General features: G+C 41.2%; 1 protein-coding gene across 1 annotated transcript; it reads right to left on the reverse strand.

Annotated features, from left to right (window-relative positions):
- Positions 1-974: 974 nt before the first annotated feature.
- Positions 975-1,577, reverse strand: LOC138894426 (uncharacterized). Its single transcript, XM_070179124.1, has one exon. It carries the CDS (start codon positions 1,575-1,577, stop codon positions 975-977), a length of 603 nt encoding a protein of 200 aa, XP_070035225.1.
- Positions 1,578-21,904: the final 20,327 nt, after the last annotated feature.

The following is a 21,904-nucleotide window of genomic DNA, read 5'->3' on the forward strand; positions in this document are numbered from 1 at the left end:
ACCGCTCTATAGAACTTTCCTTTAAGTTTCGGAGGCACTTTCCTGTCACACAGGACACAAGACGCTAGCCTCCATTTCATCCACCCTACTCTTATACGGTGCGTAACATCCTCGGCAATATCCCGATCCTGCTGAATAATCGATCCCAGGTACTTGAAGCTCCTTTTCTTTAGGATGACTTGAGAGTCAAGACTCACATCCATGTCCGCTTCACCCGGCACACCGCTGAACTTGAACTCCACATATTCAGTCTTAGTCCTGCTCAGCTTGAATCCTTTAGACTCAAGGGTCCGTCTGCAAACCTACAACCTCTCGTTAACACCATCCTGTGTCTCATCAATCAGAACTATATCATCAGTGAATAACATACACCATGGCACCTCCCCTTGAATATGGTGTGTCAGTGCGCCATCGTAAGAGCAAATAAGAACGGGCTGAGCGCAGATCCTTGGTGTAGCCCCATAACAACCGATAAATGCTCCGAGTCGCCCCTCACTTTCCTAACCCCGAGTCTTAGCTCCATCATACATATCCTTAATCACTCTAATATAAGCCACCGGAACACCTTTCACCTCCAGGCATCTCCAAAGAACTTCCCTAGGTACCTTGTCATAAGCTTTTTCTAGGTCAATAAACACCATGTGTAAATTCTTCCTCATATCCCTGTACAGTTCCACCAACCTCCGAATAAGATGGATCGCTTCCGTAGTGGAATGACCAGGCATGAAGCCAAACTGGTTATCGGATATCGACACCAGCCTCCTCACCCTCGCTTCCACTACCCCCTCTCACACTTTCATGGTATGACTGAGTAGCTTGATGCCCCTATAGTTGCTACAGTTCTTGATATCGCCTTTGTTCTTGTATAGCGGAATTATCGTACTCCACCTCCATTCTTCTAGCATCTCCTTCGTCTTGAAAATAATATTAAACAGTCCAGCTAGCCACTCTAATCCTTCTCTACCCACATACCTCTAAAATTCTACTGGAATTTCGTCTAGCCATGTCGCCCTTGCCCTGCTCATTTTATGCATAACCCCGACAACCTCCTCGACTCTAATGCGCCTACAGTAGCTGAAATCTCGGTGACACTCGGAGTGCTCCAATTCTCCTAGCACAATGTCTCGGTCCCCTTCATCATTCAGCAGCTTATGGAAGTACGTCTGCCACCTCCGCTTAATCTGCACGTCTTCCATTAACACTCGGCCTTCCTCGTCCTTGATGCACCTCACTTGGTCTAGATCACGAATTGTCTTCTCTCTCGCTTTGGCCAGCCGGAACAACTTCTTGTCTCCGCCTTTGTGCCCCAGTTCTTCGTACATGCGACCAAATGCTGCATTCTTTGCTTCCGTGACCGCTAACTTCGCCACCTTCTTAGCTTCCTTATAGCTTACTCTGTTCATCTGCCTCTCCTTCTCGTCCTTACTCTCCACTAACCGCCGATACACTGCTTTCTTTCCCTCCACCTTACCCTGGACTTCGGTGTTCCACCACCAGTCACCCCTGTGCCCGCCCGAGTAACCCTTCGAGACCCATAGCACCTCTCTTGCCGCCTCCCTAATACTGTTTTCCGTCATCGTCCACATACCGCTTGCTTTCCCACTACTTCTCCAGGCCCCCATAGCCAACAACCTCCTCCCCAGCTCGTGAGCTTTCTCCTTCATCAAGGCACCCCACAATGACAGTGTAAAAACAAAAAAAACTTAATTTTCATCAGGTTATCAAAACAAAATTACAAATATTAAAATTGGACCCCTTTCCTACTTAAACAATGATTTATTTTTTTTACTGGTTTTTCAATAATGAGATTAGTTTACTAAGAAAATATTTAAGATAATAAAAGATAAATGAGAGAGAAACCATACCATAATTAATTAATAACCTTTACTATTATATAATATTTTGAAGTCAACTAATTAATTAAGATTTTTCCGCTTTTAGTTTTGATAAATCAACCACTTCACGAATTTGAGTGGAATCCAAAAGTTAATGGGGGTAAAGAATTCTCAATTGGTGGTAAATTATAAACACAGATTTTGTAATTACCTATGATATTTATTATTTTCAGGAGCTTAATAATTTTTTCAAACACTTATTTTGAATATTGATTATTTATTTTTATTAATAAGGGTACACACTCTTAAATTTTCAAATGCTACGTATTCTTGTATAAACTGAAATGGAGGCATGATAATTTGTAAAGTTGAGATGATAAAATTATAAAAATAAAACTAAGTTTAAGTTACATATATGGAATGATGATCGATGAATTTTATGAAGCAGAATTTCTTCCTTTATTGAGTTAGATATATATATGATCAACATTTATCAACTCTGGAGCTGAAATTTTTATTTATAATCTTAAACAGTTTTAATGGAATATCTATTTTTTTAAATAATCACTCATCGAGATGGGGTACACGCGCAAAGCGCGTACCCTAAGACTAGTTCATTATAAAAGAAGGAATATAATGTTGGTAGACGAAAATTGTAACGACCCAACCGGTTGTTTTGCTTTCTAGATCCCCGTTCTCCTAAATAAAACTCTTCGTATGTGCTATTACTATTTTATGGCCTGCGGGGATGGTTCGCTCGAGATTTGGAAGGGTTCGGGTTGATATCGGAACACTTGGTTCCTTAAGGTTGGCTAAAAGGGGCTAAGTTTGACTTGAGTCAACATTTTGAGTAAACGACCTCGAAATCGGGATTTGACGGTTCCAATAGGATTGTATGATGATTTTGGATTTGGGCGTATGTTCGGTTCAGGTTTTGGATGACCCGAAAGCCTTTCGGTGCTTAATATTGATAGTTGGCACCTTGAAGGTTTTAAAGTTCTTTAAATTTGGTTTAGAGTAGGTTTTGATGTTATCGAGGTCCGTTTGGGATTTCAGGCCTAGGAATAGTTCTGTATGGTGATTTAAGACTTGCACGCAAAATTTGGTGTCATTCCGAGTAGTTTAGGTATGCTTCGGCGTGTTCGGATCAAGTTGGAAGAACTTGAAGTTCATAAGTAGATTTGATTTGGTTTCGGGTGTGATTCTTAGTTTTGGTGTTATTTTCTGCGTTCTGAGAGTTCGAGCAAGTCTGTCTCATGTTTACAAACTTGTTGGTATGTTTGGAGGGGCCTCGGGTGCAATCCGGACGATGCACGAATCGAGTTAGGACTCAAAAGGGCTGCTGGTGCACCAGTTCTGGTGTGCCCGAACCTGCGAGCTTATGGCCGCAGTTGCGAGCCCGCAGAAGCGGCTTTTGGGCATTTGGCCAGAGGCCGCAAAAGCAGAGAAGCACGCGCAGAAGCGGCCTCGCTTCTGCGAGGTCTCGCCCGTAGGTGCGATTGGGTGGCAGAAGCACATAGCCATCCGCAGAAGCGGGAAGTGCTGGGCCTGGGGAATTCTGCAGAAGCGGACCTTTCTCCGCAGAAGCGGTGCAGCAGATGCGGCCCAGTGACCACAGATGCGAAAGTCCTGAAGGCAGAAAGCTTCATTTATTACGGGACTTAAGTCATTTCTAACCCATTTCTCTCACCTTTTGGGCGATTGCGGAGCTTCTTGAGAGGGGTTTTCACCTATTAATTTGGAGGTAAGTAATTTCTATCCAATGTGAGTTAAATACATAGATTATGGGTAGGTTTTAACATGTAAATCTGTGAAAATCATAGGTTTGGGTGAAAAACCTAGGTTTTAATAAAAATGGGATTTAACTACGAAAATGATTATGGAATTGAGTGAAAACTATATATTTGAGTTCGTGAGGTTATGGGTAACAACTTTCTTCGAAAATTTCCGAAATCTCGGCACGTGGACTCGGAGGTGAATTTTAGGAATCTTCCAATTTGGGTTGGGTAATTACTCTAATAGTTAAATTATGAACTTTTGAACATGTATTGATTAATTTATATAACATTTGACTAGTTTCGGGTCTTTTGACAACGTGTTGAGGATTTAAAGCATATTTTTGGATCGGTAGTGAGCTTGAGAATAAGGTAAGTCTCTTTCCTAACCTTGTAAGAGGGAACTCATCCCCTTAGGCGTATTTTTTTTGTGAATTATATGTATAGGGAGCTACGTACGACTAGGTGCGTAGCTATATTCTATGTGATATACGGGTAGTCTTAGGCTTACACCATGCTTTGTTTACTCTATTATGTTGGTCATAGATATTAATTGTCTTAACTACAGCTGAGATTAAGGATTTTAAGATTTAGAGTCTCCCATTTAAATTTATTATGTGTGGGGAAGAATGGAAGAATTTTATAATACTTTGAGAAATCTATGTGCACTCGCGTCGCAAGTATTTCCGCGAGCGAGGTAAATTTCTTCTATTCTCATGGGAGCGGTTCGTTTGCCTCGGCAGGTTAATAGATGCATCTATAGTTTGTGTCGTTCGATGCTCGACAGTGCACACAATATATACATATATTTTAGATCAGGACGTACGACCTTGGCATAAATCGTGCGTAATAATACTTGGAGCTAAATCTTCTTGATATGATTTTATTGGCTTGAGAGGTTACAGTTATTTAAATGATGGAAATTGACTTGGGATTTACGATTAGTAAAAGAAATATTTGTTTATCGCTTGTTATGGAGATTTATGGTTGTTTACATAACTCATGCTTATTTAAAATTTCGGTATTTTATTGTTAGGCCCAAAGTAAGTGTCGAAGTCGACCCATCATCACTACTTCTTCGAGGTTAGACTAGACACTTACTGGGTACATGTTATTTATGTACTTACGCTATACTTTTGCACTAACCGTGCAGGATCTAAGGCAGGTGCATCTGGGCATCATCCCGACGTGCACTCCTGATACATCGAGACTAAGCGGTAAGCTGCCTTCCTAGCCGTTCTGCAGCACCCGAAGTCTTTCTTTTGTATTGACTTTCTATCTACTTTATTTCATACAATAGTTTAGTATTTTGTGTATTCTACTACTAACTCATACACTTATGACACTAGGTCTTGGAATTTTTCTAGTAGACCCTTAATGATTTTTGAGTATTTATTTCACTACACTTGATCTTAAAATTTATTTTGTTTTATTTTATTAAATTATCTCATCTCTTACTTATGTAATAATTAAAAATCAACTATTTTAAAAATGTTAAAAGAGTAGATACATAGTTAGTTCAATGTTGGCTTGCCTAGTGGCGACGTTGGGCGCCATCACGGCCTATAGAAAATTTGGGTCGTGACAATATGGTATCAGAGCACTAGGTTCACATAGGTCTCACAAGTTATGAGCAGGCCTAATAGAATCTTGTGAATCAGTACAGAGACGTCCGTACTTATCTTCGAGAGGCTATAGGGTATTAGGAAACTACTCTTTCTTCATATCCTATCATGCAGTTGATGTTGTGCTAAGTATCTTTCTCTTATTCTATCGCAGATGGTGAGAACGCGCGCAACAGATGTACCCGATCATGGAGGAGTTTCTCCCCTGTTGCGAGAGGCTGAGGGAGGGCTCCATCTCGTAGTAGTGGATGAGGATGTCCTAGAGTTGCCCCAACTATGCCGACAGTGATCCAGTGGAGGATCCTATTATTGAGGAGCAGGGCGAGGTGCCTGCAGCAGAGCCAGCCCTCGTGGATTTCATGTTCGCACTGGGATTCCAGGAGGTCATGGACCGTGTGCGACGGTTCATGGATTCTATGACATAGGCTAGTTTATTTCCAGCAGACCCAACCACATCTCAGGCAGGAGGGGGAGCACAGACCCCTACAGCTCAGGCTCCAGAGCATGCAGCTACCGTATATCAGACCCCGGGTGCACTACCCGTGAGCGGAGCTTAGCCAGTTGTAGCAGCTATACCTAGGGCCATACCTATTGTGGTCGGCGATCCGCATAGGCTATTGGACAGATGGACCAGGCTACAACCTCCTGTCTTTGGAGGTGAGAGATATGAGGACCCACAAGACCTTATTGATCAGTGCAGGGACAGACTGCACAATATGAGGATATTAAAGTCCTATGGGGTGGATTTTACTACCTTTCAGCTGAAGGGCAGAGCCCGTAGGTGGTGACAGTCATATCTTCTCGGCAGACCAGCAGGTTCTCCTCCCGTGACTTAGGACCAGTTCACACGCCTCTTCTTGGACATATACATTCCGCCCTCTCATAGGGAAGAGTTGCAATTTCAGTTCGAGCAGCTCCAGCAGGTCCAAATATTGGTGACCGACTATGAGGCGAGATTTTCTGAGTTGTCTCGCCATGCGCTTATGATACTTTCGACCGATGTAGAGAGAGTGCAGAGGTTTGTAGAAGGTTTGCACTCTGCTAGCCAGACCACTATGGCCAGAGAGGTTGAGATGTGGACTTCTTACTAGCTAGTTGTACTGATAGCTTGGAGGATCGAGGGTGCACGTCAGCGTGGTCGAGAGCAGGCTACGCGGGATAAGCGGTTTCGGTTTTCTGGAGAGTTCAGTGGTGCCCTGGCTGGGGGCAGGGATCAGTTCGTGAGGGGTTAGTCTAGTAGGCCCACATATCTAGCACCGCCGCCGCCTCGGGGTGTTCCAGTGCGGTCCTACTTCAGCGCCATGCCAGAGAGTTCCTACCGGCCGCCAGCTATTCAGGGTTCCTCCAGTGGGTATTCAGGCCATCAGGGTCAGACTTCAGGTCAGTAGTCCTCCCTTCCGAGGGGTTGTTATGAGTGTGGGGATCCTGATCATATGAAGAGGTTTTTTCCCAGACTTCGGAGCAAGGCAGTATAGCAGGGCCACCAGCCTATGATTACAGCACCAGCCGTCTGGCTGCCCAGAGGCAGAGGGCAGGTGGATACACCATGATTTGTTTGCTCTATTATGTTGGTCATACATATTAATTATTTTAACTACAACTGAGATTAAGTATTTTAAGATTTAGAGTCTTCCGTTTAAATTTCTTATGTGTGGGGAAGAATGGAAGAATTTTATAATAACTTTGAGAAATCTATGTCCACTCGCGTCGCAAGTATTTTCGAGAGCGAGGTAAATTTCCTCTACTCTCATGGGAGCGGGCCGTTCGCCTCGACAGGTTAATATAAGCATCTATAGTTCGTGTCGTTCGATGCTCGGCAGTGCACATAATATATACATATATTTTGGATCGGGACATACGACCTTGGCATAAATCGTGCGTAATAATACTTGGAGCTAAATCTTCTTAATATGATTTTATTGGCTTGAGAGGTTACAATTATTTAAATGATAGAAATTGACTTGGGATTTACGATTAGTGAAAGAAATATTTGTTTATCGCTTGTTATAGAGATTTAATATTTTTTACATAACTCATGCTTATTTAAAATTTCGGTATTTTATTGTTAGGCCCAAAGTAAGTGTCGAAGTCGACCCCTCGTCACTACTTCTTCGAGGTTAGACTCGACACTTACTGGGTACATGTTATTTATATACTCACGCTACACTTTTGCACTAAACGTGCAGGATCTGAGGCAGGCGCATCTGGGCATCATCCCGGCGCGCACTCCTGATACATCGAGACTAAGCGGTAAGCTGTCTTCCGAGCCGTTCTGCAGCACCCGAGGTCTTTCTTTTGTATTTACTTTTTATTTACTTTATTTCAGACATTAGTTTAGTGTTTTGTATATTCTACTAATAGCTCATACACTTGTGACACCAGGTCTTGAAATTTTGCTAGTAGACACTTATTGATTTTTGAGTATTTATTTCACTATCATACAGTTTGTTACGTTTTATTTTATTAAATTATCTCATATCTTACTTATGTAATAATTAAAAATCAACTATTTCAAAAATATTAAAAGAGTAGATACACAGTTAGTTTAATGTTGGCTTGCCTAGCGGTGACGTTGGACGCCGTCATGGCCTATAGGAAATTTGGGTCGTGACAAAAATAGCCTAAAATGGCCCTTTAGATATACATTATATGCAGGATAAAATGTAATTTACAGCATGCTTCTTTTTTATTAACTAAATTATCAAACGAAGAAAGACAACCCCAAATTTGACGCAACAATTGTACATTCAGAGTCCTAAAACTATGGTAAGTCTACGGCTTCATATTGGACCTCTATAATGATTTAAAGATAAAAACTTCAAACTTAAACAGATATAGCAAGAGAAGGTCTTCTGGTATGGTCTTTTAAGCAACTAAAAGTAAAAATTAACAAATAGGAAAAAACAGGATGTAATCAATGTCATATGTATGCACAAAGAGTATAAATTTTATTTAAAAGTTAATTAAATTACAAAAAGACAAATATTGTCCCTTTTATTTTTTATATTTTTTTAATTAATATCTTGATTTGGTCCATTCTAAATTTTAAATTATAACTATGGATAAGTCATTGTTACGTTTATTACTTTAGTACAACAGTGTAACATTTAACAAAAAAGAAAAAAGAACTAATTAAATAATCAAGATAAGTACCCATAAGAAGGAATAAAATTGTCCTATAAAAAATCCTTACATATAAGAGAAAATAACTTTTCAAGAAGTATTCTCTAATTTAAGAAGGAACAAAATTGTTCTACCGGTAGTAATTTGTATTCGAAAAATAATTTCTACAAAATAAAATGAAATCAGAAACAAACAGAAATAGAATCCGAAGAATAAAAGTTCCAAGCTCAACAGGAAATTGTGTTTCCTTAAAGAATTTAATTCACTCACTGTTGCCTAAGGTTATTGGATTAATTTCTCCCATGATAGAACGGAACAACTATTTTGTAATATTGGCAATAGAAATTACAGAATCTCGTTGAACTCAACAAACGCCAGTAAACTACACTGATACTTACGTTTTGCTTTTGGAAAAATAATGTAAAAATACAGAAGAGAAAGGGGAGAGTTTTCAGATTTTTGATGATTGAAAATGAGGCTATTCCTATATATTTATAGCCAACAATTTAGATTTCAACAGGTGTCAAGATACATGTTCGTTTGAGAAGGTGTTTGTTCGCCATTAGACGCGAATCTAACTGTTGAAAAAATTACCGCCGCGAATTTTGAATTAAGATATTCCGCAAAAAAATATCAGAATAGAAAATAAATAACGGAAAAAACAGGAAATAAATTTGGTCCAAAATATTTGTCAATAAAATCTGAAGCCTAAGCCGAAGCCGAGCGAGCGACGTCGATGACGGTGCGATGCACCATTTCTTTTCAACTCTTTAAGAGCTAGAAGATGTGTTTCTCTATATAAGTTCAAAGATTTTCCTTTCATTCCCTTACGAGGGACAAAGTGCAATAGTAACGGAATGCTTCAACTTTTTGTTTCCATCCAAATATTATTCTTTTATTTCTCATTCACACCTCTTTATTTAAATTAATTAGATAAAAACCGAACACTACCAAGTAATGCAATAATCTGTAGGTATTCTCTAATTTTTTAAAGACATGATTATTTAGTTAAAAAAGCTAAAGACATTCAGAAATTTAGACCAAAAATAAGAATGGGAGGCTTAGAGATAGGTCACGGAATTCTCCGTCCTTTATATTCAGTAAATAAAAATTACTTGCGTATTGTGAAACTGTGGACGAACTCATAAAAATTCGGTGCAAAGATCAAATGAAGGCAACTACCGTAAAGTTCCGTGTTGACGAGTGAGAAAAATCATGCAATTGATAATATTGCTAAAGCCTTTGTTGCGCGAAGCAGATTCTTGTGGTGCTAAAATATTGATTTTTCTATGCAATGTTATACTCTTTTATTTTATCTTGCAAGTTTTAAGGCGAGTTTAACTTTTTAACCATAATTATAATGATGACATACTTTTATTTTCTATTTTACATGTAAACAAAGTTACTCCATAAGAGGGAAGAGGATTAAAAATGTTAAACATGCTATCTAGAGTTCAGAGAGAATAAACGAGTCATGCCAAAAAGAGAATCTAAGATTTCTTCTTGTCTCTATTTATTTACTATGCGTTTATGTAATGTCTATTTATAATACCGGTCGATATGACTTTTTTATTTCTTCATATTTCATTTTCCACTAAGGTCAAATTCTTTAATGTTTTTGAATTTTATATTGTTTGTTTTAATTAAATTAGAATGTTAATGGTTTTTCTTCCTTTTCTTGATGAAGGAATATATGAAAGAAAATAGCATACCTATAAGTGAAAATTAAACATTATAAGCAAATTATAAAGCGTAATTGTCCATAACAAAGAAAATAAATCAATATGAATATACTTACAAAATAATAGAAGATGATAAGAAAGAACAGAAATGGCTATCATAAAGTTGATTAAATATCTTTTGCAGGTAAATAAATATATAATTTATATTGAAAAAATATAAAATAGTTCAAATTCTTCTTAATACGTATAAAAAAATCTACCATGAAGTGAGAAAAAACTTATGGAGATGGAAGTGTTTACCCAAAAAATCGGATATAGTTAAATTTATCAGTAGTTCTAAGGATATGCGATATATCCTGACATAAATCGTATGCAGAAGTGGAAATGTTTGGATTCTTGGCTATAGAAATGAGATATAAATTATTGAACTAGGAGAATGAGTATGTTGAGTAAAAAACAAGCTTAAGAGATTTTCTTCAATAAACAGAAGTAGTCTTTTCTTACAATCTTTCCCCTATGTTTACAAGGATTCCCACTTTATAGTAGAGGGATCTTACTATTATTTACAATAAAAAATATATAGTGGAGAACCCATGATGAATTGTCCCTTCCTCGATTCCTACCAAGATTCTCTCCCCTAGTGCGGTTGCAACGACTCCTGTCTGCGAACTCGATACTGGCTCGAGCTCGATAATGGCTCGAGCTCGGTATTGGGTCGAGCCCTCTGCCTTGAGTTCGAGTTCGATATTCGGGGTGAGTGTCAATCGGCCTGTGCATTTCCGACAACCTTCTCTTTGCCTTGCGGTTCGATTTGGTCATGGGCTTGACAATGATACCGAGCCGATTTTTCGATCGGTCTTGGAGCTCGAGGCTTGTATGCACTATCCTCAGAACTCATCTCGAACTCTCACTTCGATCGCTTACCATTTGAACTCGATCAAACGTACGGAGACCAAAATCTATTTCGACCAAAATATGATTTTCGACGGCTCGATCGTATTATAAGTTGACGTTTTTACCGGGCTCGATCGTGACGTATGTGATAGTTGTCCCGTCAATTTAGTCTTTCAAGGTATTTAATGCACGTCATACGGTGGTCGGTCACCGATGATACTGAACCGCCACGGTATAAACCTTTAAATTGCCCTTCCATTTATCATTTACCACTTTTACATCTTCAATCTCCCAAATTTTCTTACTCTTTCTGCCTCTATTTCGCCGCTTGTAAAGCCACCTTCATCAGCTTTTGGCACCATCAACCTTTCATCTTCCTTCGCTTTTCTTTCTCTTACATCAATGGCAAAAACTTCGGAAACTGTACCTCAGAAGGAGAAAGCTTCTTCTTCATGGCCGTCCGGCGACAAGGCGCAAGTGGAGCCGCCTCCCCATGAGTATGTCCCTGGCATGTGCACTCTGAAGATCAATTTTAAGGTTGAGAATCCTTCGTCTGTTCCGGGTAGATACGAGTATGTGTTGATGTACGTGTGCTCGATAACGGAGGGTCATCTTGAGGCTGCGAGGAAAGACTACAACTGGGGTTCCGAGGTTGTGTTGCAAATTCCCTCTCCCGAAGAGAGCGCCATCACTCATGTGGAGGGGTTTTTAAGTGTTTACACTTATCCCTTCACGTTGGGTCCCGTCGACCCAGTGATCATTGATTTTTACAAAAGATATTAGGTCATCCTCGGTCAAATTCATCCTTCTCTATGGCGTATAGTAACCTTACTTTGCTTCTTCTCCAACAAGGACGGGGGGCTGGATTTTTCCCTGAATCATCTCATACGATTGTATCGGCCTCAAATCTTTCTAGGACTAATCAGGCTTCATCATCGGGCATCGAAGGCTTTGATGTCGAGCATCGACGAAGACAAGGATCGGGGTTGGATGGGCCATTATATCCAGGTGAGGACCCGTGACCTCATTCCAGAAGAGAAGATGTTGTTCCCCGAGGAATGAAATTTCAACCGTAAGTGGTTTTCATAAGACGTTGCTTTTCGTATCTTTCTCCGATTTTATCTGATGTCTTTCTCCGATATACAGCTGCCCCTTGGATGCCACAAGCGGTACCCGACCTCGAGGATTGGGTTCGGAAGTTAGCCTCGACTTCCTCATATGCCGAACGCGCTTGGCGTGATTTGGCAAAAGGTAGATGGGAGGCCAAGAATCACGGTAAGGGTCATTTCTCGTGTTCTTTGAAATGTTTTTTATGCTCCATTCATTACCGATTTCCTTTCATACAGGTATAACAAAGGATGTCTTTTTGAGGACTTCGAGTGGTGAGGAAGTAACCAAGTCCCCGATCCCGGAACCGGGGAAATATAAGAAGTGAAAAGTTGTCTCTCGGTCAGAGGACCCCAAGCCCAAAACTCGAAGGGTGAGGAGGAAGGCAATCGCAATTTCGAAGGAATCGGTCCAATGACTGAGAGAAGAAGAAGAAGAAGAAGAAGAAGAAGAAGAAGAATATGATGATGATGATGATGATGCCTCGGCTTTGGTGATCCAATCTGCGAAAGCTATCGAGGCCGCCAGACCTTCTGAGTTGATGGCGGCTATACCGATCGGGGTCAGTTCCGGTACCCCGAGTCTCGATTAGAGAATCCCGAGCGATTGGGACTATGACAGTGGGTCATTTTCCTTCTCTTCCAACCTTTTATGAGGAGGCATTAAAAAAGCTCGAGAATTGAAGACCCCCGATATAGGCGGAGGCTCTAGTGTAGGGGACCCTTTTTAGGATTTCTTTACTAGAGTTGATGATGCCTCCGACCCCCGATATGGGCGGAGGCTCTAGTATAGGTGACCCTTTTCGGGATTTCTTTACTGGATTCGATGATGCCTCCGACATTGGTGATGTTTTTCTTTTCCTTGAAGAGGCCCAACGTTTCATTTCTCAAGTAATGATTTTACTGTACTTGGTTTCTTCGTTCTTTTCCAAACTTGACTTGTGTTATTTCCCTACTGTGCAGGCCATTAGCAGGTTTCAAGTCGACCTCAGCCAATGTGAGGTCGAGCTTCAGAAGGTCTCGGGGGAGAGAGATGTACTGCGGCTTCTTTGCAGCCAAAAGGATGATGCTATAAAGGACCTCCAAGCAGATTTGGCTAAGGCTCGTGAAGAAGAGGCCGAACTAGATAAATAGGTGAGCCTCGTTCTGTTAGAGTATGGGTTTGACCCAACTGTGGAAGCTAACCCTTCGTTATCTCAGCTGCAGTAAAAGGTTGAAAAGATCGGGTTGCTTCGGGAAGAAGTCGACCAAATCAAGGCTGAATATAACCGGTAGAAGGAGACTATCGACCGCCTGGCTGCAGAGAAAGAAACCATCTTGGCCAAATTATTATCGGCCGATGTTTAGCTTCGAAGCGTCAAGAAAAAGGGTTCGGCTCAGGCCAAGAGGATCGAGGAGCTTGAAACACGGCTTGCTAAGGCCAAGGCGGAGGTTGAGTCATCGAAAGTCATCGCAGACAAGTCCATTGCCGTGTATCGGGCTGATGCCGAGGCTGCTCAGATGGAAGCAAGAGAGGCAGCGGATACTGCCGACACTCGAGCACATTGGGTTGTCGAACTTGCTAAGTGTCGGTCTCGGAGGGAGACCCTTGAGGAGATACACGCTTGAGGCTTCGACCTTGCTGAAGAGATAAAAAAGGCTAAAGAGTTCGAAGCTGAAGCCTTGGCTTCTGATGGCGATGATAATGATGATGATGGTAGCAAGAGTGGGTCCGAAGATGGGGGGAGCCCGGTGGAGAAGAGACCGCTCTCGATGATAACCCAGAAGCTTAGCCCTTAGCTTCTTCTATGTTGCATTTATTTATGTAAACCACCCTTGTATATCTATACAAATATCTTTTTATTTTACTGCCTTGCTTCGTGAAGATTTCATTTATGCCTTGCAGATGTTTTTATGACGATTTAGGTGATTTCATCGAATTCGGTATCCGTAGCCTTTAATCTGAGTGAGTGATTGTTTCGAACTCGAACTCATAATATCTTAGCCCATAGGCCTTTTATGACCGAGTGAGTGATTACTCGAACTCGAAGTAAGATAGCCTTAGGATTTTAATAATTGAGCGAGTGGTTGTTTCGAACTCGAACTCAGAATATCTTAGCCCGTAGGCTTTTTATGACCGAGTGAGTGATTGCTCGAACTCGAAGTAAGATATCCCTTAGGCTCTAATTTGAGTGAGTGATTGTTTTGAACTCGAACTCAGAATATCTTAGCCCGTAGGCTTTTTATGGCCGAGTGAGTGATTGCTCGAACTCGAAGTAACATATCCCTTAGGCTTTAATTTGAGTGAGTGATTGTTTCGAACTCGAACTCAGAATATCTTATCCCGTAGGCTTTTTACGACCGAGTGAGTGATTGCTCGAACTCTAAGTAAGATAGCCCTTAGGCTATAATTTGAGTGAGTGATTGTTTCGAACTCGAACTTAGAATATCTTAGCCCGTAGGCTTTTTATGACCGAGTGAGTGATTGCTCGAACTCGAAGTAAGATAGCCCTTAGGCTTTAATTTGAGTGAGTGATTGTTTCAAACTCGAACTCAGAATATCTTAGCCCGTAGGCTTTTTATGACCGCTATCAAAAATCCATTTGATGGTGGTTGGCCTTTAAGCCCGTTTGAATCAGGAAGCAGGAAAATCTTTTTAAAGTGTGAGATATCTGAAAAAGAAGTTCTCCTTTATAAGTCATTACACATGTGTTTGTATCTTGTGCCACAGTCTGAGCGAAACTACGTGGGCATGGTTCATTTTGACCATTTGGCCCTTACACTTTTCTCTATCGAGACCCTGTTTGTCATGAATTTGATATGGAACAACTTTCTTGTGCCGGACTTGATTTATTCGCTTGGTAGCCCCCCAGTATTCTAGGTTGATTATGAAGGAGCCTCAGATATTATTGATTTGTCCCAGGGTAGCACATAGTTGTTGTCTCGTTAAAAACCTTGTCGGAATCCATTTGGGATAAAAGCCGAACTTGAGGGAAAAAGAGTATAGCGCGTGCTTTGAAACCAGAGGTGTTGATGTTTTTCGTCGAATTCCTGCAATGAGTTAGTGTCAAATGTACCTATATAGATGACATAGGAGAAAATCATACCTTAACAGTAATATCGTTTGAGAAGCGATATGTTCTAATTATTTGGTAACAGTTTTCCATCCGTTGCTCCAAGTTTATTAGACCCCTTCCCGATTATATCAAGGACTTGATAGGGTCCTTCCCAATTTGGTATGAGCTTCCCTTCATTAGGATCTCGAGTGTTAATGGTGACCTTCCTTAGGACTAAGTCCCCGGCCTTGAAATGACAGAGGTTGGTTCTTCTATTGTAGTACCTTTCGATTCGTTGTTTTTGTGCAGCCATTCAAACCAGTGCCGCCTCTCATTTTTTATCTAATAATTCGAGGCTAGTATTCATTGCCTTGTAGTTCTATTCTTCCGATGTATGTCGGAACCTTGCGCTTGGTTCCCCGACTTCGACCGGAATTAGGTCTTCGGATCCATACACTAGGAAAAATGGGGTTGCTCCTGTACTGGATTTAGATATTGTCCGATACGCCCAAAGGACTTCGGGCAAAATTTCTCTCCACTTTCCTTTAGCTTCGTTCAATCTTCAACCAGCATGAATCGAGCAGCCTTGGTTCGTAGAACCCTCGATTCTTTTGGGTTCGATGGGAGTTTTCCGTTCTTTAAATATTCAATGTACTTATTCCTCCAATCCCAGGTTAAGATCGTGGAATTTATTTCGGCATTTCCATCCTCGATTACGGATCTCGAGATTTGAACGCCAGTCCCCGAGTCGATCTTACCTTCCTCGAATGACCCCAAATTTGCGAGTGTGTCGGCCTCACAGCTTTGTTCTCGAGGCACATATTATAGGGTTCATTCTTTAAAACGGTGTAGAGTTACCTGTAATTTGTCCAAATACCTTTGGATCCTATCTTCTCGAACCTCGAAAGTTTTGTTTACTTGGTTTACCACTAGTAAAGAGTCACATTTGGCTTCAATGACTTCTGCTCCCAGGCTTTTAGCTAGCTCGAGACCTACAATCATGGTCTCGTACTCTGCCTCATTGTTAATTAATCTATTGGTTTTGATGGATTGTCTAATAATGCCGCATGTGGGAGGTTTCAGTACGATGCCAAGCCCAAACCCCTTCACATTTGAAGCACCATCTGTGTAGAGGGTCCAAACCCCCGACGACGTATCCGATTTTAACAAGATTTCTTTTTCAACTTCGGGTATGATGGTTGGCATGAAATCGGCCACAAAGTTCGCTAAAATTTGGGACTTAATGGTCGTACGGGGTTGATATTCGATATCGTACCCACTTAGTGCGACGGCCCATTTGGCCAATCGACCCGATAGTTCAGGCTTGTGCAAAATATTGCGAAGTGGGTAAGTGGTCAAGACGCATATGGGGTGACATTGAAAGTATGGTCTTAACTTTCTAGAGGCACTTACTAGTGCAAGTGTTAATTTCTCTAAGCGAGGGTATCTAGCCTCTGCTTCCCCTAAGGTCCGACTTACATAATAAATAGGAAACTATGTACCTTGCTCTTCTCGAATTAGGACGCCACTTAGTGCGATTTTCGATACCGCCAAGTATAAGTACAACTTCTCATTTGTTCTCAGAGTGTGAAGTAGTGGTGGGCTCGATAGGTACCGCTTCAATTGTTCTAGTGCCCGTTGGCATTCCGGGGTCCAGGTGAAACCGTTCTTCCTTTTGAGTGGGGAGAAGAATTTGTGGCTTCATCTGATGACCTTGAAATAACTCGGCCTAAGGCAGCTATCCGCACGGTCAGCTGCTGCACTGCTTTCACGCTATCCACGATGGTGATATCTTTGATGGCCTTAATTTTGTCGGGATTGATCTCGATTCCCCGATTTGATACCATGAAACCAAGGAACTTGCCCGATCCAACCCCGAAAGTACATTTTTCGGGGTTGAGCTTCATGTTGTATTTCCTTAAGATCTTGAACATTTCCTGCTAGGGGTGTTCAAAACCGAACTGAAACTGAAGCTTAATGGCTTATTGGTATCGGGTTAACGGTCTAACGGGTGGGGAACAAATTGAATTTTTTTTATTAACGGCTTATCAGTTTGGGGGCAGATTATTTAATTTTTTTAACGGATAATCCGTTAACCCATTAAGAATATATATATATATATTAAATATCAAAAACCATTCCACAAGAACACTTGTTTAAGCTGCTATCTATATTAACGCCTAATTCCTAAATAATCAGAACCCTTACGTACTATGCATCAGAAGATCCCAGGATTGGCTTAGCTTAGCTTATTCTCCCACCCTACAACAAGATTGTTTAAGCTGTTGTCTATGGTTCACCTTTGCTTTTGTTTTTTTAAACCAATGCTTGGTGTCTATATTTAATAGAAGAACAACAGTGCTGTGCCACAACATTTTTCACTCTACAACACATGCCACACTACATCATTCTTATGTAGTTGTTAACAGATATGTATCTCAGGACTCAATGTGTAATTTCCTATTCTGAATTTGTATGCTAGGCGGTCAGCAAACAATTAATGCATGCAATATAGATTGAATTAGGCCGATAAGAGCTAAACCGATACCAATCCACCCGATATCTTATCGGGTGGCTAGCAGATTAATATATTTAAAAGCCAATAATCGTTAAGCCAAACTGTTAAGAGTAATTAACCACCCAATTCGCCCGATAAGCAGCCCTATTTCCTGCAAATGAGTCAAATGGTCCTCTGCGCACAGGGACTTAACTAGCATGTCATCAATGTAAACTTCCATCGACTTACCTATTTGTTCTTTGAATATTTTATTCACTAGGCGTTGGTAAGTAGCTCCTGTATTTTTTTAGCCCGAATGGCATTACATTATAGCAATAGGTTCCGTACTTGGTGATAAATGAAGTCTTTTTCTGGTCCTCCGGGTTCATTCGAATTTGATTGTACTCGGAGTAGGCGTCGAGAAAAGTAAGGATCTCGTGGCCGGCTGTGGCATCGATCATGCGATCGATGCTAGGCAGTGGAAAAAAATCTTTGGGACATGCTTTGTTTAGATATTTATAATCTATGCACATTCTAAGTTTGTTCCCCTTTTTAGGAACTACAACTACGTTGGCTAACCACTCGAGATATTTTACCTCCCGAATTGATCCTATTTTGAGAAGTTTAGTCACCCCATCCTTTACAAATGCGTGTTTTACCTCGGACTGAGGTCTTCTTTTTTGCTTCATCGGTTTGAACCTAGGGTCCAAGCTCAGCTAGTGCATTGTTATCGACGGTGGGATCCCTGCCATGTCTAAATGGGACCAAGCAAAAAAGTCTATGTTATCAATAAGAAATTGAATGAGTTTTTCCCTGTGTTCGGGGGTCAATCCCGTTCCCAGGTATACTTTTTTCTCGGGCAGATAGTTGATTAGTATAACCTGCTCCAACTCTTCGATCGTATATTGGGTGGCGCCGGAGTCATCGGGGATGACGAAAGCTCGAGGTGTCAGAAACTTTTCCTCCTTATCCTTTATTTCATGTTCCACCTGTTCGGTCAAGACTGGTAGCTGTGATTGCTATTTGGTTTTTCGTTTATCTTTAGTGCTCGATCTTTCCGAGACCGATAGCGTTGGCATCAGTGTTACCTCAACGACCGCAAATATTTCCTTCGAAGCATGTTGCTCCCCATATACTGTTTTCACGCCGTCCGACGTAGGAAGTTTCATTACTTTGTGGAGGGTCGAAGGCACTGCCTTCATATTGTGGATCCAAGGTCTTCCGAGTAGGGCATTGTACCTTATATCCCCTTAGATTACATGGAATTTGGTATTTTGGATGGTTCCATCTACACTCACTGGTAGAGTAATCTCTCCTTTAGTCATTTCATTGGCCATATTGAAACCGTTCAGGACCCGAGCTGTGGGCACAACTTGATTCTGCAAACCGAGTTGCTCCACTACCCACGATTGGATGATATTCGCAGAGCTACCTGGATCCACTAAAACACGCTTAACTTGAGCTTTATTTAATAGGATAGAAATTACAAAAGCGTCGTTGTGAGGTTGAGAGATGCCCTCGGCTTCTTCAATTCCGAATGATAGTGTACCTTCGGGTACATAACCTCGAGTTCATTTTTCCCATGTGGCTGGTATCTTGTTGTACTTGAGCATGGGTCACTGCGGAGTATCGACCCCACCGATGATCATATGAATGATATGTAGAGGTTCCTCTTGTTTATCCTTTTTTCTGGTGTCCCTTTCTCTGAAGTGATTCCTGGCTCGGTCGCTCAGGAACTCTCGAAGGTGGCCCTCATCGAATAGGCGAGCTACCTCTTCTCTTAATTGTCTGCAATCCTCGGTCCTGTGACCATGCGTGCCATGCTACTTGCACATTGAATTCGGGTTTCTTTGGGAAGGCTCTATTTGCATGGGTCTGGGCCACCTAGTATCTTTGATTCTTCCGATCGCCGATACAATGCCCGATGTGTCGACGCTGAAATTATACTCCGATAGCCGAGGTGCCTCTATAGGATCGCCATATTTATCGAAGCCACTCTTGCTCATAAGCCTCCGAGAATTTTGTCCTCGAACACTCATTCGATTGTTACAAGCGAAATTACGTGCTGAGCCATTGTTCATTCGATCTGTGATGTACGGTTGATATCAGTCTTTGTTCGACCTTCGTTCTCTGGCGATATCCCTCTGTTTTTTAACAGCTGCCATGTTCTAGTGCATGGATCCGGAAGAAGATCCCAACTGGTCATCTTCGACCCTAATTTTTGATTGATATTGGTTGTGTACATCCGCCCAAGTCATTACTGGATACTCGATCAAATTTTGTTTCAGCCGACGTGATGCTATTGAACTTTGCTCATTCAACCCTTATGTGAAAGCTTGGACGGCCCAGTCGTCTGTAACCGGTGGCAATTTCATGCGTTCCATTTGAAATCGGGACACGAACTCCCTTAGCATTTCATTACCGCTTTCCTTTACTTTAAAGAGGTCCGACTTCCTTGTTGCAACCTTTATGGCACTAGCATGTGCTTTTACAAACAAATCCGCTAACATGGCAAAAGAATCAATGGAATTTTGGGGGCAAATTATGATAGCAAATCATCGCTCCCTTCGAGAGGGTCTCTCCGAATTTCTTCAATAACACGGATTCGATCTTGTCGTCTTCCAAATCATTACACTTGATGGCACACGTGTAAGAGGTGACGTGCTCGTTGGGATCGGTCGTACCGTTATATTTGGGAATTTCTAGCATACAGAATTTTTTGGGGATTGGTTTTGGGGCTGCACTCGAGGGAAAAGGCTTTTGGATGAATTTCTTAGAATCTAGTCCTTTTATCATTGGTGGAGCTCCCGGGATCTGATCGACCCTGGAATTATATGTTTCTACTTTTTTATCGTTGGCTTCGACTCGTTTTATGAGTTCCTAGAGCAATTTGGTAATTTCGGGAGTAGTCCTTGATTCTTGCTCGTTTGACTTCACTATGGCTGGCTCCGTTCCGTGGGTGATTTACCGAAGAGGATCGGGCTCCGGCCTGCTTTGTACCTGAGTTTGGCTTTGCAATTGAGCTATCACTATTCGCTGGGCTTGTAACATCTCGAAGATCATCCGTAAGCTGACTCCGATCTCCTCCACGTTATGGGTGTCTCGAGCTATAGATCGAGTACCGCCCTGAATGCTTTTTTTCGGATCAGAACGTTGGTTCGCCTCTAGAGCCACTTGTGAATTGACATCTAGTGGTACTTCTACTCGGATTTCAAGTACTTCGACTCGAGCTTCAGTGATGTCGTTAAGTGGCCTTTCGACCCTGGGTATCAAGTTGTTGGTTTTATCCTGAAGGCCGGCTTCGTGGTCAATAAGTAAAACCATGAATCGATGGTTTGCCATTGCTGATTGGGAGTTGTAAACTAGTGCGTATTACGGATTTGTATCAAACAACCACTGTTATCCTTAGCCCCAAGGTGGGCGCCAAATTGTTTACCCGAAAAATTAGATATAGTTGAATTTATAAGTAGTTCTAAGGATATGCGATATATCCTGACATAAATCGTATGCAGAAGTGGAAATGTTTGGATTCTTGGCTATAGAAATGAGATATAAATTATTGAACTAGGGGAATGAGTATGTTGAGTAAAAAACAAGCTTAAGAGATTTTCTTCAATAAACAGAAGTAGTCTTTTCTTACAATCTGTCCCCTATGTTTACAAGGATTCCCACCTTTATAGTAGAGGGATCTTACTATTATTTACAATAAAAAATATATAGTGGAGAACACATGACGAATTGTCCTTTCCTCGATTCCTGCCAAGATTCTCTCCCCTAGTGCGGTTGCAACGACTCCTGTCTGCGAGATCGATACTAGCTCGAGCTCGGTATTGGGTCGATCCATCGGCCTTGAGTTTGAGTTCGACATTCGGGGTGAGTGTCAATCAGCCTGTGCATTTCCGACAACCTTCTCTTTGCCTTGCGGTTCGATTTGGTCATGGGCTTGACAATGATACCGAGCCGATTCCTCGATTGGTCTTGGAGCTCGAAGCTTGTATGCACTATCCTCGGAACTCGTCTCGAGCTCTTACTTCGATCATTTACCAATCGAACTCGATCAAACGTACGGAGACCGAAATTTATTTCGACCGTATACAAGGACTATATTTTTTAAATATTATAGCTTACTTTTTGTGATCACTTTAATAATTAAATTAATTTCCAATCATATCATTACTTTAGACATTTCGAAAGAAAAAATTAACCACTAATATTTCCATTATAATAGAATAGTGAAAAAAAATTGCGAGTTTGTTTTCCGAGGAGCTTGCTTTTTATCGTATTCTATTTTTATTGTGGGATAGAAATATTATAAAATCTCACCCTTTGATA

Source organism: Nicotiana tomentosiformis, chromosome 6 (assembly GCF_000390325.3).
Source record: "Nicotiana tomentosiformis chromosome 6, ASM39032v3, whole genome shotgun sequence".
Classification (NCBI taxonomy): Eukaryota; Viridiplantae; Streptophyta; class Magnoliopsida; order Solanales; family Solanaceae; genus Nicotiana; species Nicotiana tomentosiformis.